The following is a 12790-nucleotide window of genomic DNA, read 5'->3' on the forward strand; positions in this document are numbered from 1 at the left end:
CTAGAAATTAAGCATACACTGACTGAAATAAAGAATATTATACCCAATAGCAGACCAGAGGAGCGCAAGAATCAAGCCAAAGATTTGAAATGCGAAGAAGCTAAAAACACCCAACCGGAAAAGCAAAATGAAAAAAGAATCCAAAAATACGAAGATAGTGTAAGGAGCCTCTGGGACAGCTTCAAGCGCACTAATATCAGAATTATTGGGTGCCAGAAGATGAGAGACAGCAAGATATTGAAAACCTATTTGAAGAAATAATGGCAGAAAACTTCCCCCACCTAGTGAAAGAAATGGACTTACAGGTCCAGGAAGCGCAGAGAACCCCAAACAAGAGGAATCCAAAGAGGACCACACCAAGACACATCATAATTAAAATGCCAAGAGCAAAAGACAAAGAGAGAATCTTAAAAGCAGCAAGAGAAAGAAACTCAGTTACCTACAAGGGAATACCCATACGACTGTCAGCTGATTTCTCAACAGAAACTTTTCGGGCCAGAAGGGAGTGGCAAGAAATATTCAAAGTGTTGAATACCAAGAACCTACAACCAAGATTACTTTATCCAGCAAAGCTATCATTCAGAATTGAAGGTCAGATAAAGAGCTTCACAGATAAGGAAAAGCTAAAGGAGTTCATCACCACCAAACCAGTATTATACGAAATGCTGAAAGGTATCCTTTAAGAAGAGGAAGAAGAAAAATGTAAAGATACAAATTGTGAACAACAAACATGCATCTATCAACAAGTGAATCTAAGAATCAAGTGAATAAATAATCTGATGTACAGAATGAACTGGTGATTATAATGAATCAGGGACATAGAAAGGGAATGGACTGACTATTCTTGGAGGGGAAAGGAGAATGGGAGATGCAGGAAGAGACTGGACAAAAATCGTGCACCTATGGATGAGGACAGTGGGTGGGGAGTGAGGGTGGAGGGTGGGGCGGGAACTGGGAGGAGGAGAGTTATGGGGGGGGGAAAGAGGAACAAATGTAATCTGAACAATAAAGATTTAATAAAAAAAATAACGTAGAGGAGAGTCTGGCACATAGAAATACTTAATAGACTTTAGCTATTGTTACCATTTTTCTATTGTTGTTGTTATCATTATTGTTATTGTAGACTTAATAAATCATTTTTCTAATGGCCATATAGCAAAAAAAAAAAAAAGAAGAAGAAGAAGCTTAACTATATGCTGCTTACAAGAGACATACTTTGAATATAAGAGTATCAAAGGCAAAGGAAAAAAATCATTAACAACTCTGAGTTGTGTTTTAGTAAGTGGATGGATTCTAATCTCATTTATTGAGCTAGAAATGGAGCAAGTTTACATGTGGTTTAAAAGTTATATTTTAAACATGTTAATTTTGAGGTGCAAGGAAAGATATCACATTAGATCGATACATAAATTTGAATATGAGAGGAGAGATTAATAATCGAGATGAAAATTTAAGAATCATTGGCATATAATTGATATTTAAAGCCACAGGACCAGATAAAGTCACCTAGCAAGAAAGAGGGGGCACAAGACCACATCCTAGAGTAGTTCAAATTCCAAACGTTGTTCAGCAAATAAGAAGCCAGTAGAAGAGGCTAAAAAGAAGTGGCCAATAGGATGTGGTATCTTTGAAGCCAGGAAAAGAAAGTTTTTAATAAGCATGGAATAAACCCCTCCCATTGATGTGCCAACAGCAATCAAGGCTCAACTACAACAGGAAGATAAATACAGCTCACATGGGGAGCACATCTGATGTACCCAGTTCAAATGACCCGGGAGACTGTACCACTGGGCCCCATAGGAAACCTACTACATAAGGCCACTCTATCAAGCCTGGGAGGTGTAGCAGCTCTACCTAATACATAGAAACAAACACAGGGAGGCAGCCAAAATTAAGAGACAAAGAAACATGTCCTAAGTGAAAGAATAGAACAACCTCCAGAAAAATGCAGCCTAACAAAATAAAATGGAAGCAAGCAATTTACCAGATGCAGAGTTCAAAACACTGGTTATAAGGATGCTCAATGAACTTAGAAGAATTGGTGAATTTAGTGAGAATTTCAACAAAGAGATAGGAAATATAAAAAACGGAGAGAGAAAACATAAAAAAGAACCAGTCAAAAATGAAAAATGCAGTAACTAAAATGAAAAATACATGATAGGAAATCAACAGCACAGTAGATAAAGCAGAAAATCTAATCAGAGATTTGAAAGATAAGGAAGCAGAAAACACTCCCACCCCTAAAAATTTTTTAAGTGAGGACAGTTTAAGAAATCTCTGGGACAACTTCAAGCATACCAACATTAATATCATGGGAGTGCCAAAAAGAGGAGAGAAAGAACACAGAATTGAAAACTTATTTGAAAAAATAATTACAGGAAATTTTCCTAACCTGAAGTAAACAGACATACAAGTCCAGAAAGCACAGAGAATTCAAAATAAAATGAACCCAAAGAGGCCCAGACCAAGACACATCATAATTAAAATGCCAAAGGTTAAAGGCAAAGAGAGAATCTCAAAAGCAGCAAGAGGAAAACTGTTAAGTTACCTATAAGGACACTCCCATAAGACTGTCAGCTGATTTCTCAACAGAAACTTTGTAGGCCAGGAGAGGTTGGCAAGAAATATTCAAAGTGATAAACAGCAAGAACCAACACCAAGATTACTCTACCCAGAAAAGCTATCATCTAGAATTAAAGGACAGACAAAAAACTTCTCAAACAAGAAAAAGCCAAGGACTTCATCATCACCAAACCAGTATTACATGAAATGTTCAAGGGTCTTCTAGAAAAAGAAGAAAAAGATCAACAATGATACGGGAATTTTGAACTGGAACGTGTGATGTTCCCTGGGCAGGATGGCTTTTCCCGGGCTCCTTGTCCATTGGAGCCTAAGAATGAAACCACGGATAGAAGATGGCATAGTGATGGTGGAAATTTATTGAAGAACAAGTACAGACTCCCACGTGGGGATGGGAAAGAATCTCACAGCACAGACTCCCATGTGGGGAGGGGGAAAGGGTGCCACTGAGTCCCTTTTCCCTACAGTTTATAAAAGCTGAAGATCTTTGTGCCTTCAGATCCCTGCTGATTGGTCACTAATTCCCTTCTGATTTGGTCACTATAGCAACTCCTGAGCTCAAAGGTCAAACCTCACATGGGACACATGAGGCTCTCCTCCCTTGTTCTCCTATTCCCTCTGGGCTTTCTTCCTCCTTCTCTTTATTCTGTAAATGTGTACCTTTTGCTACTCCCAGCTCCTTATGAAAATATAACTTCTGCTGCTCCCAGCTCCCTTGTCTTATGGAAATGTACCCTTTTGCAACTCTGTAGCCCTGTGTTTTTTCCATGGACCCCTTAATTTTTAAAATTTCCTAAACCTGCCTATTTCACCCCCCAAAATTCCTATTTTACCCAAAAAACTCCTTTCAACAATATAAATAAAATGGCAATAAATACATATCCATCAAAAATTACTTTAAATACAAATGGGTTAAATGCTCCAATCAAAAGACATACAGTGGTTGAGTGGATAACAAAACAAGACCCTTATATATGCTATCCATAACAGACTCACTTTAGAAAGACACACACAGACTAAAAGGAAAGGGATGGAAAAAGATATTTCATGAAAATGGAAACAACAAAAAACTGGGATAGTTTTAGTTATACCAGACGAAACAGACTTTAAAACAAAGACTATATAAAAAGGCAACGAAGGACCCAGCAATTCCACTATCAGTATTTATCTGAAGAAATTCAAAACACTAAATTGAAAAAAACATATGCATCCCCATACTCGTAGCATTATTTATAACAGCCAAGATATGGAAACAACCTAAGTGTCCATCAGTAAATGAATGAATAAGGAAGAAGTGATACATATATACAATGAAATACAATTCAGCCAAAAAGAAGAATGAAATCTTGCCATTTACAACACCATGTAGGAACCTAGAAAGTACTCTGCTGAGATTTAACAAGGTGATCACTTCATAAGTTATATAAATGTCTAACCAATGTTATACACCTGAAACTAATATAATATTGTAAACCAAATCTAATTGAAAAATAAAAAATTATTTTAAAAAAAGAAGGATGGAAGCTCAGCTCAATCAAATATTTCTGAAAGGTCAAATGGATAGAAAAGTAACCATTGAGCTAGGCAATATGAAAATCTTTGAAGTGAAGTGGTGGAGATAGAAACTCAACTAGAATTGGTTAAAGAGCAAATAGGCGGTGAAGAATTGAAGCCAGCAATTACAGAAAACTATTTCAAGAAAGTTTCATATAAAGCAGCAGTGGAGGGGAAGGAAAGAGAGATTAAGGGGAAAAATTTAAGATAAGTACTAGAGCATGTTTATGTGCTGATAAGAACTGAGTTACTAGAAAGACGTTGATGATACAGAAGACCAGGTGGCTTACTACAGATGCAACATCTTTGAGAAAAGGAGAGGGGATGGGATCAAGAGACATCTAGACCAGTGTACCTGGGAAGGTCCAGGGGACCATTCAAGATTTGTAAAAATAGATGAAGCAGACAAAACTTGTAAAGATCTCCGTATAGCAAAAGTATACTGGATAGCACTACCATTATTTTCAAAATGCTAATTCTTTTCAAAATGTATAAACAACAGACTCAGCAGGAAAACACCTTATACCTTTGCCCCCTTCTATCTCTGATTCTTTTCCCCTTGACCTCTTAGAATATGGATGATTATCATAGGTGATAACAAGTAGACATATAAGAGATATATAAAGATGATATAAAAACAATGGTAACTCACACTCATTCTTCAAACTCCACATCTTTAATAGTAATTAGTAAATGAAGTCATACCATAAGAGTGAAAAAGTAAATATGTACTGAATATAATGACTATCAAATATGTTGGTTTAGGGTTGACATAACAACTATTTATTATATTACTAGAGGCCAGGTGCACAAACATTTGTGCACTCAGCGGGGTCCCTCAGCCCGGCCTGTGCCCTCTCGCAGTCTGGGACCTTCAGGGGATGTCCACCTGTTGCCTTAGGCCTGCTCCCCAGGGAATCGGGCCTAAGCTGGCAGTCAGACATGCCTCTGGCAGCCTGGGAGCCCTCGGGAGATGTCCACTTGCCAGCGGGGAGCAGGCCTAAGCTGTAGTCGGACATCCTTAGCGCTGCTGTGCTGGCAGTCATCAGCCTGGCTTGTGGCTGAGCAGAGCTCCCCCTGTGGGAGTGCACTGACCACCAGGGGGCAGCTCCTGCATTGAGCATCTGCCCCCTGGTGGTCAGTGTGTTATAGTAACCAGTCATCCCCAGTCATTCTGCTGTTAGGGTCAATTCGCATATTACCCTTTTATTATATAGGATAGAGGCCTGGTGCACGGGTGGGGGGCAGCTGGTTTGCCATGAAGGGTGTCCTGGATCAGGGTGAGGGTCCCACTGGGGTGCCTGACTGGCCTGGGTGAGGGTCTGAGGGCTGTTCTCAGGCTGGCCACATCCCCTTCAGGGTGGGGGTCCCCATTTGGGTGCCTGGCCAGCCTGGGTGAGGGGCTGATGGCTGTTTGCAGGCTGGTCAAGCCCCCCAGTGGGGACCCTCCCCCCTTGGGGGTGTGGCCAGCCTGGGTGAGGAGCTGAGGGCCATTTTCAGACTGCCCACAGCCCCTTCAGGGTGGGGGTCCCTACTGGGGTGCCTGGCCAGCCTGAGTGAGGAGCTGATGGGCGTTTTCAGGCTGGCCACTGCCACGGGCTGAAAGTAGGTTTGTGGGATTTATTTATCTTCTATAATTGAAACTTTGTAGCCTTGAGCAGAGCTCAGGGCCAGCAGAGCAGGTGGGAATATTGGCTTCCTCCATTGCTGGGGGCAACCCAAGCCTCCTGCTCACTCCAGCTCCATGGCCGATGCCGTCTTAGTTGGGTTAATTTGCATATTTGCTCCTGATTGGCTGGTGGCTGTGGCTTGTGGGCATGGCTTGTGGGTGTAGCGGAGGTACGGTCAATTTGCATGTTTCTCTTTTATTAGATTTGATTACTCACCAAAGAAACCCAGAACTTCCCTGGTCCAGAGTAAAACCCACAGAGGATGCGACTGGGGGTTGATGGAATAAATATTTCGGGTAATGGCTCCTCCTCCTCCTCCTCCACCGCTGCCTCCTCCTCTACCTCCTCCTCCTTCTCTTCTTTCTTATCCTCCACCTCCTCTTCTTCCACCTCTGCTAGCCGTGTCCTCCTTTCTTCCTTTTCCTTCTCTTTCAACTCCTTTTGTTTCCTTCTCTTTTCAATTTCTATTAATCTCTTTTACAAAAGAGACATTAAGGAGATGTAAAAACCATTACAATCATTCATTCATTTACACTATTGGGGAAGACAAAGAAAGTAGAAGGAAGACGTCCTAGAGCAGTGGTTCACAACCTTCCTAATGCCGTAACTCTTTAATACAGTTCCTCTTGTTGTGGTGACCCCCAACTTCATTGTTACAAATTGAACATAATTAAAGCATAGTGATTAATCACAAAAACAATATGTAATTATATATGTGCTTTCCAATGGTCTTAGGCGACCCCTGTGAAAGGGTCGTTCGACCCCCAAAAGGGTCGTGACTCACAGGTTGAGAACTGCTGTCCCAGAGAAACTCAATAGATATCAATTTGGGGATATATTTGTATCACTAAATTTTTCAAATCTTTGGAATAACTTTATTTCTATATTAGCGCCCACTCCCACAACTGATCCTGGCTTTATAGACATTATTTCATTGGGGTTTTTTCTCCCCTAATAAACAGCTAAATACAGTTTCTCTGAGTCTAACCCTGTCAGACCAACAATTAGGTGGACTTGAGATAGTATAGCTAAGAAGCTAGGAAAATTTCTTAGCAAGTGGAATAGGGAAACTGAGACAGATAGTTAAACAGCAGTTTGCAGCCCTCTAGTAAATCCTTTCTTCCTTAACCAGGGACATTTATGAGTAAATGGTTTTCACTTCTCCCCAACAAGAGGGTTAATAGCTTAAACCACCCTACTTAAGGAGATAGATAGCAGAAATCCAATTAGTCCTATTTGCCAACCACACCCAAGGACATATGAAGTTAAGGGAATAAATCTCATTTTGGCACATCAGCATAAAACAAATGAATATTCTATTGAGATCCTCCCTTAGGACCTCTCCTAAACACCCAGCCTTTTTAAAAGCCCTTAATGCTAAGGTCCTAGTGAGCTCTCTTTCCCAGGAGCATGCCCAATGGGCAGCGACAAGCCAGGGCAAACCCCTGAACCTGTCCCCAAGACCCCCCCTTTTCCAGCTTCTTAGTGAGCCAGAGCAGACCAGCCTAGGCTCATTTCCTCAGCCCTTTCTTGTTTCACTGTCCCCAACGATAATAAATATCCTCCAGAATTCACCTGGACTCCTGTTGTGAAATTTTTCCTACATGAAGTTAAGAACCCACAGACTACCGGAGGCTCTAGGCCACGCATGTCAAACTCAAAGGCTAACATGGGCCAAATAAACAAGGTTTAAGTGTATCTGGGCCGCAAAAAATTTCATAGAAACATAGGTTTATTTCTATAGAGACACGCTGAATACAGAGGGCTGAAATCAATGAGTAATCATTGACTTAAAATAATAGAACATTTTAATAAAAATTAATATTTTTTCTTCAACATTAACTTACCAGTCACTGAATAACTGCACAAATTAATAAGCGTAATGTAAATAAACCTGCTGGGGTCTTATCCGCAGCTGCAAGGGTTCAAGAATCTGGAGAAGGGCTGCAACGTAAATTAAATAAACTAGACATGGAATATAAATTTGGGAGGCATGGGGGAGCCAGGGGAGGTTCCACTTGCTAGTGAAGTGGGCCCTCTGAATCTCCGGACCCACGGCTGTTTATTTGCTGGCCAGGCCCTTTAGGAATGCAAACAGGTAGTTTGGTAAACAGGAAAAGAGTATCAGGTTAGGGGAAATGCCTACAGCTGTTCAGCATCAGGTAATAATATATGCAGATTTTCAGCCCCGCTGAAGCCCCAAGATCCATCAGCCTTCTGATGAACTTCTTGCATAATTATGACCTGCTGGAATTTGCTTCCAGCATAAACCTATTTTTCTTGCTCTCCGAAAGCGAAATATTTCCTGTTGCGCACACCAAACAAGTCAGTACAAGACTAATGACGTGGCAATCAGCTGCTAAAATATTTGCTGCTAGTACTGGTGGAGAGGAATGGTGCGCCTGTGTGTAAGGCGGGGAACAGAAATGAATACATGATTATAGTAATCAGTCATTAGCAAATGTTTTAGTTTGTTATTAATAATTATGTGTAACAGAATATTGTAAAAATTGTTATGAAATTTTTATTAAAATGTTTCTTACATACCATTATATTGGCTGAGCTGCAAAAATATTTGTTGTGGGCCACATGCCACCCACGGGCCACGAGTTTGACATGCTTGCTCTAGGCAGACCCACTATTGTCCAGGCCCCTTTTCCCATAACACTGAAATAGTCTATGAGGGAAGTTGTTTCTATTTTTAGTAAACTGTGACTTTGGCCCTCAGCACTATCAACTGATTATTGAAAAAAGCCCCTAAAACTGGCATTCCTAACTCTCATTTTTTACCTCTTTATTCTGCTTACCTCTCAGAATTATCTCTAATTTAACATGCTCTCATCAATCCCCTCCACAAAAACTCTAATGGATTCCAATAGTCTAAGAAATAAATGGAAACATCTTGGCTAGTATTTAGAGTCCCTGGTATTGGTCACAGATTTGCCACATCCCACCACAAACTGCCTCCCTCTATTTTATCAGTTCATTCTTCATTTCCCCCAAACACCAAAACAAGTCTGCCTTCCCCCAGGATGTTCTCCCAACTTTTATTGCCTTCCTCCTCATTTTCAACCTTTCAAAATTCTTCTCAATTTTTAAGGACTGAATGTCACCTCAAAAGAGTCATTCTTGACCTCCTTTCATGCTTCCATCAGAATCATATATTCTTTTCTCTGCATGCCCCTAGAATTCTTTTCTTTGTGCTGTGATTTTAATATCTATTCACTACTGCCTATGTCTTATTCCTCTTTGTATTTTCCCAGCACTTAACACAGAATATTTTATATTCTAACAAACAAAATATTAAAAGATAATGCTTCAAGGATATCTCATACCAGAATCTTAGATTTGACACTTGAGAAATGGAAACATTTTATGCGCATGTCTTTGATTTCATAGGTAACTATATTGTCATCCTCCACGTCCGCCTTTATGGTTGGAAATGGAGCTTCAAGGACATAGCCATTCTCACAGAAAATCAATAAAGTACTTTCAGGCTAAAAAAGAAAGATTAAACATGTCATTTACATCAATATCTTCATTGCACCATCATTTTCAATAGCCAAGATATGGAAACAACCTAAATGTCCATCAACTAATGAATTGATAAAGAAGAATTGGTGCACATATACAATGGAATAAGACTCAGCCATAAAAAAGAATGAAATCTTGCCGTCTGCAATAACATGGGTGAAACTAGAGGGTATTGTGCTGAGTGAAATAAGTCAGACAGCCCGGCTAGTGTTGCTCAGTGATTGAGCATTGAACTATGAACCAAGAGGTCATGGTTTGATTCCTGGTCAGGACACTTGCCTGGGTTTCAGGCTCGATCCCCAGTAGGGGGAGTGCAGGAGGTAGCCAATCAATGATTCTCTCTCATCATTGATGTTTCTATCTCCCTCTCGCTTCCTCTCTGAAATCAATAAAAATATTTTTTAAAGAAATAAGTCAGACAGAGGAAGATAAATGCCATATGATTTTACTTACTAGTATATGTGGAATCTAAAAAATAAATAAGCAGAACAGAAGCAGACTCATAGATACAAAGAACATTTTAAGGGTTGCCAGAGGGGAGAGAGAATTGGGGTGAGAGGATTAAGAAGTACAAATTACTGTTATAGAATAGTCATAGGGATATAAAGTATAGCATAGGGATTATTATAGTCAATAATATTGTAATAACTATGTATGGTGTCAGATGGATACTAGATTTATCAGGGTGATCATTTAATGAGTTTTATAAATGTCTAATCAATGTGTTGTATACCTGAAACTAATATAATATTGTATGTCAATTGTAATTAAAAAATAAATAAATGCATTTAAAAAAACAATAAGCATTGTTAATTTTAAGACATTTTTCTTGATATTACTACTATATTTTTCTATCCTTTTCTTTAGAAGATCTTAAAACAGATTATAGATGTTAACCCAGTAATCCTGACATCACTTCTATGTAGATCACCAATATTATTATTATCCTGGAACCTAGTACAGCACCCAGTTTAGAAATTTAATCACTATTCAGATGGCTGAATTATCCTTTGAGCAAACTTAGGGAAATTATAGGCATTACACAAGATTAGTACTCAATACTAAATCACTAGTAGTTGTTAAGAAAGAGAGAATGGAAGATTAGAAGTGAAAATGGATGTGGGATGGGAGCAGAAGAGAAGTAAAGACCTTAGAACAGAACTTGGTGAACATCAGAATGACTGACAGACCCAAGTCAACATATCCTATTTATAAAAGCCCAATATGCTAAGTGTCTAACTAGTCAACCATTCAACCAGTCGCTATGACACGCACTGACCACCAGGGGGGCAGACACTCTGACTGGTAGGTTAGTTTGCTGCTGGGGTCCAGCCAATAGGGACTGGGTGAGCTGGGCTGGGCATGCACTGGAGCCCTCCTGTGATCGCTCTCCGCCCCTGATCGTGGGGTCCCTTGGCTTGGCCTGTGCCCTCTCACAATCTGGGACCCCTCGAGGGATGTCGGAAAGCCTGTTTCATCCCGATCCCCACAGGCCAGGCTGAGGGACCCCACTGGTACACGAATCCATGCACCAGGCCTCTAGTTCTGACATATTGTGTTATCAAGATAAGGCACCACTGTTGAAGCAAAGCTGGATATAACCGAATGTTTTCAGAGGGGACTGTGGCCAACTAATTAGAGTGTGGAAGGAAGAGGGGTAGTGGGGAGAATGTGAAGCTCCTAAGGATATACTGATAGCCAAGCTGAGCAGCATCCTGGTCCCTCAATGCAGAAGCCAGGAATTGGGCTAATAATTGCGCCTGCTATTCTCTATCTATCAGGTCACTTCATTGTGTAGTAATTAAGATTTAAGCATGAAAACCAATAATAATTACTTACATGAGAGACCGGAGACCATACTAACTGGATAACAGGTCCAGGAGTATTAATATAACCAATTGGTTTATAATCCTTTTCCACTTCAAAGAAGAACACAGTTTTATCTTTACTCTAAGAAAAATAAGAAATATCAGCCAAATATCCTATCTAATAAAAGAGAAACATGGTAATTAGCCGTACGGCCGCTACCCTTCCCATTGGTTAATCACTGAGATATGCAAATTAACTGCCAACCAAGATGGCGGCCGGCAGCCAGGCAGCTGACGCGAACAGGAAGACTTGCTTGCTCCAGTGACGGAGGAAGCCAAGCTTCCCCGCCTGCCTTGCCAGCCTCTGAGCTGCAACTCTAAGAAACATTGTAACAAATATAGAAGCTAAACAAAACCCCAGAAACCTGCCGGGCTTCAGCCAGCAGGACCCCAACATTGTTTCAAATACAGAAGGTAAACAAAGGCCAGAAACCTGCTTTCAGCAGCGGAGGCCTCATAGCTGGAGCCAAGCCTCAGAGCTAAAGCTGGCCCAGAATTTTAAAAAAAAGAAAAAAAGGACAGGTTGGGAGCTTCAGTCACCCGCCAGCCTGAAAACGGCCCTCAGCCCCTCATCCAGGCTGGCCAGGAACCCCAGTGGGGACCCCCACCCTGATCCAGGACACTCTTCAGGGCAAACCAGCCAGCCCCCACCCGTGCACCAGGCCTCTATCCTATATAGTAAAAGGGTAATATGCCTCCCAGCACCAGGATCAGCGGAGCCGCGAGGCCTCCTGGCACCGGGATCAGCATGACAGGGGGCAGCGACAAAACCCCCTGATCACCCTGCGGCTCTGTGTGTGACAGGGGGCAGGGCCACAACCTCCCTATCTGCCCTGCTCAACCCCCTGATCACCTGCGGCACCCCAACCCCCTGATCAGCCCCACAACCTCCCTATCTGCCCTGCTCTGTTCATGACAGGGGAAGGCACCCCAACCCCCTGATCAGCCCTGCTCTGTGCCTGATAGGGGGGAGCTCCCCAACCCCCTGATTCCCTGCGGCTCTGTGTGTGACAGGGTACGGTGCCCCAACCCCCTGATCATCCCTGCTCTGTGTGTGACAGGGTGTGGCGCCCCAGTCCCCCCTCCCCACGGGCCCTGTTCTGTGTGTGACAGGGTAGAGCCATAACCTCCCCATCGGCCCTGCCCTAAGTGTGACAGTGGCGGCGCCCAACCCCCTGATCCGCCCTGCTCTGTGGGTGACGGGGGTGGTGCCCCAACTCCCCTATCGGCCCTACTCTGTGAGTGACATGGGGGAGCTCCCCAACCCCCTGATGGGCCCTGCTCTGTGCGTGACAGGGGGGAGCGCCTCAACCCCGATGGGCCCTGCTCTGTGCATGACATGGGGGAGCTCCCCAACCCCCTCATCGCCCTGCGGCTCTGTGTATGACAGGGTACGGAGCCCCAACCCCCTGATCGGCCCTGCTCTGTGTGTGACAGGGGGTGGTGCCACAACCTCCCTATCGACCCTGCCTTGAGTGTGACAGGGGGTGGTGCCCCAACCCCCCAATCGGCCCTACCCTGAGCGTGACTAGGGGTGGCATCGCAACCTCCCGATCCGCCCTGCTCTGTGCATGACAGGGGGTG

General features: G+C 42.4%; 1 protein-coding gene across 1 annotated transcript in view; it reads right to left on the bottom strand.

Annotated features, from left to right (window-relative positions):
• CFAP44 (cilia and flagella associated protein 44) overlaps window positions 1-12790 on the bottom strand; it is a 102870-nt gene that overhangs the window by 56328 nt on the left and 33752 nt on the right. Inside the window, 3 exon segments of the mRNA XM_023758706.1 lie at window positions 6021-6278; window positions 9140-9301; window positions 11178-11288. Of these exon segments, the coding sequence (XP_023614474.1) occupies window positions 6021-6278; window positions 9140-9301; window positions 11178-11288 (531 nt within the window).

The sequence above is a fragment of the Myotis lucifugus genome, unplaced genomic scaffold (genome assembly GCF_000147115.1).
Source record: "Myotis lucifugus unplaced genomic scaffold, Myoluc2.0 scaffold_137, whole genome shotgun sequence".
NCBI classification, from domain to species: Eukaryota; Metazoa; Chordata; class Mammalia; order Chiroptera; family Vespertilionidae; genus Myotis; species Myotis lucifugus.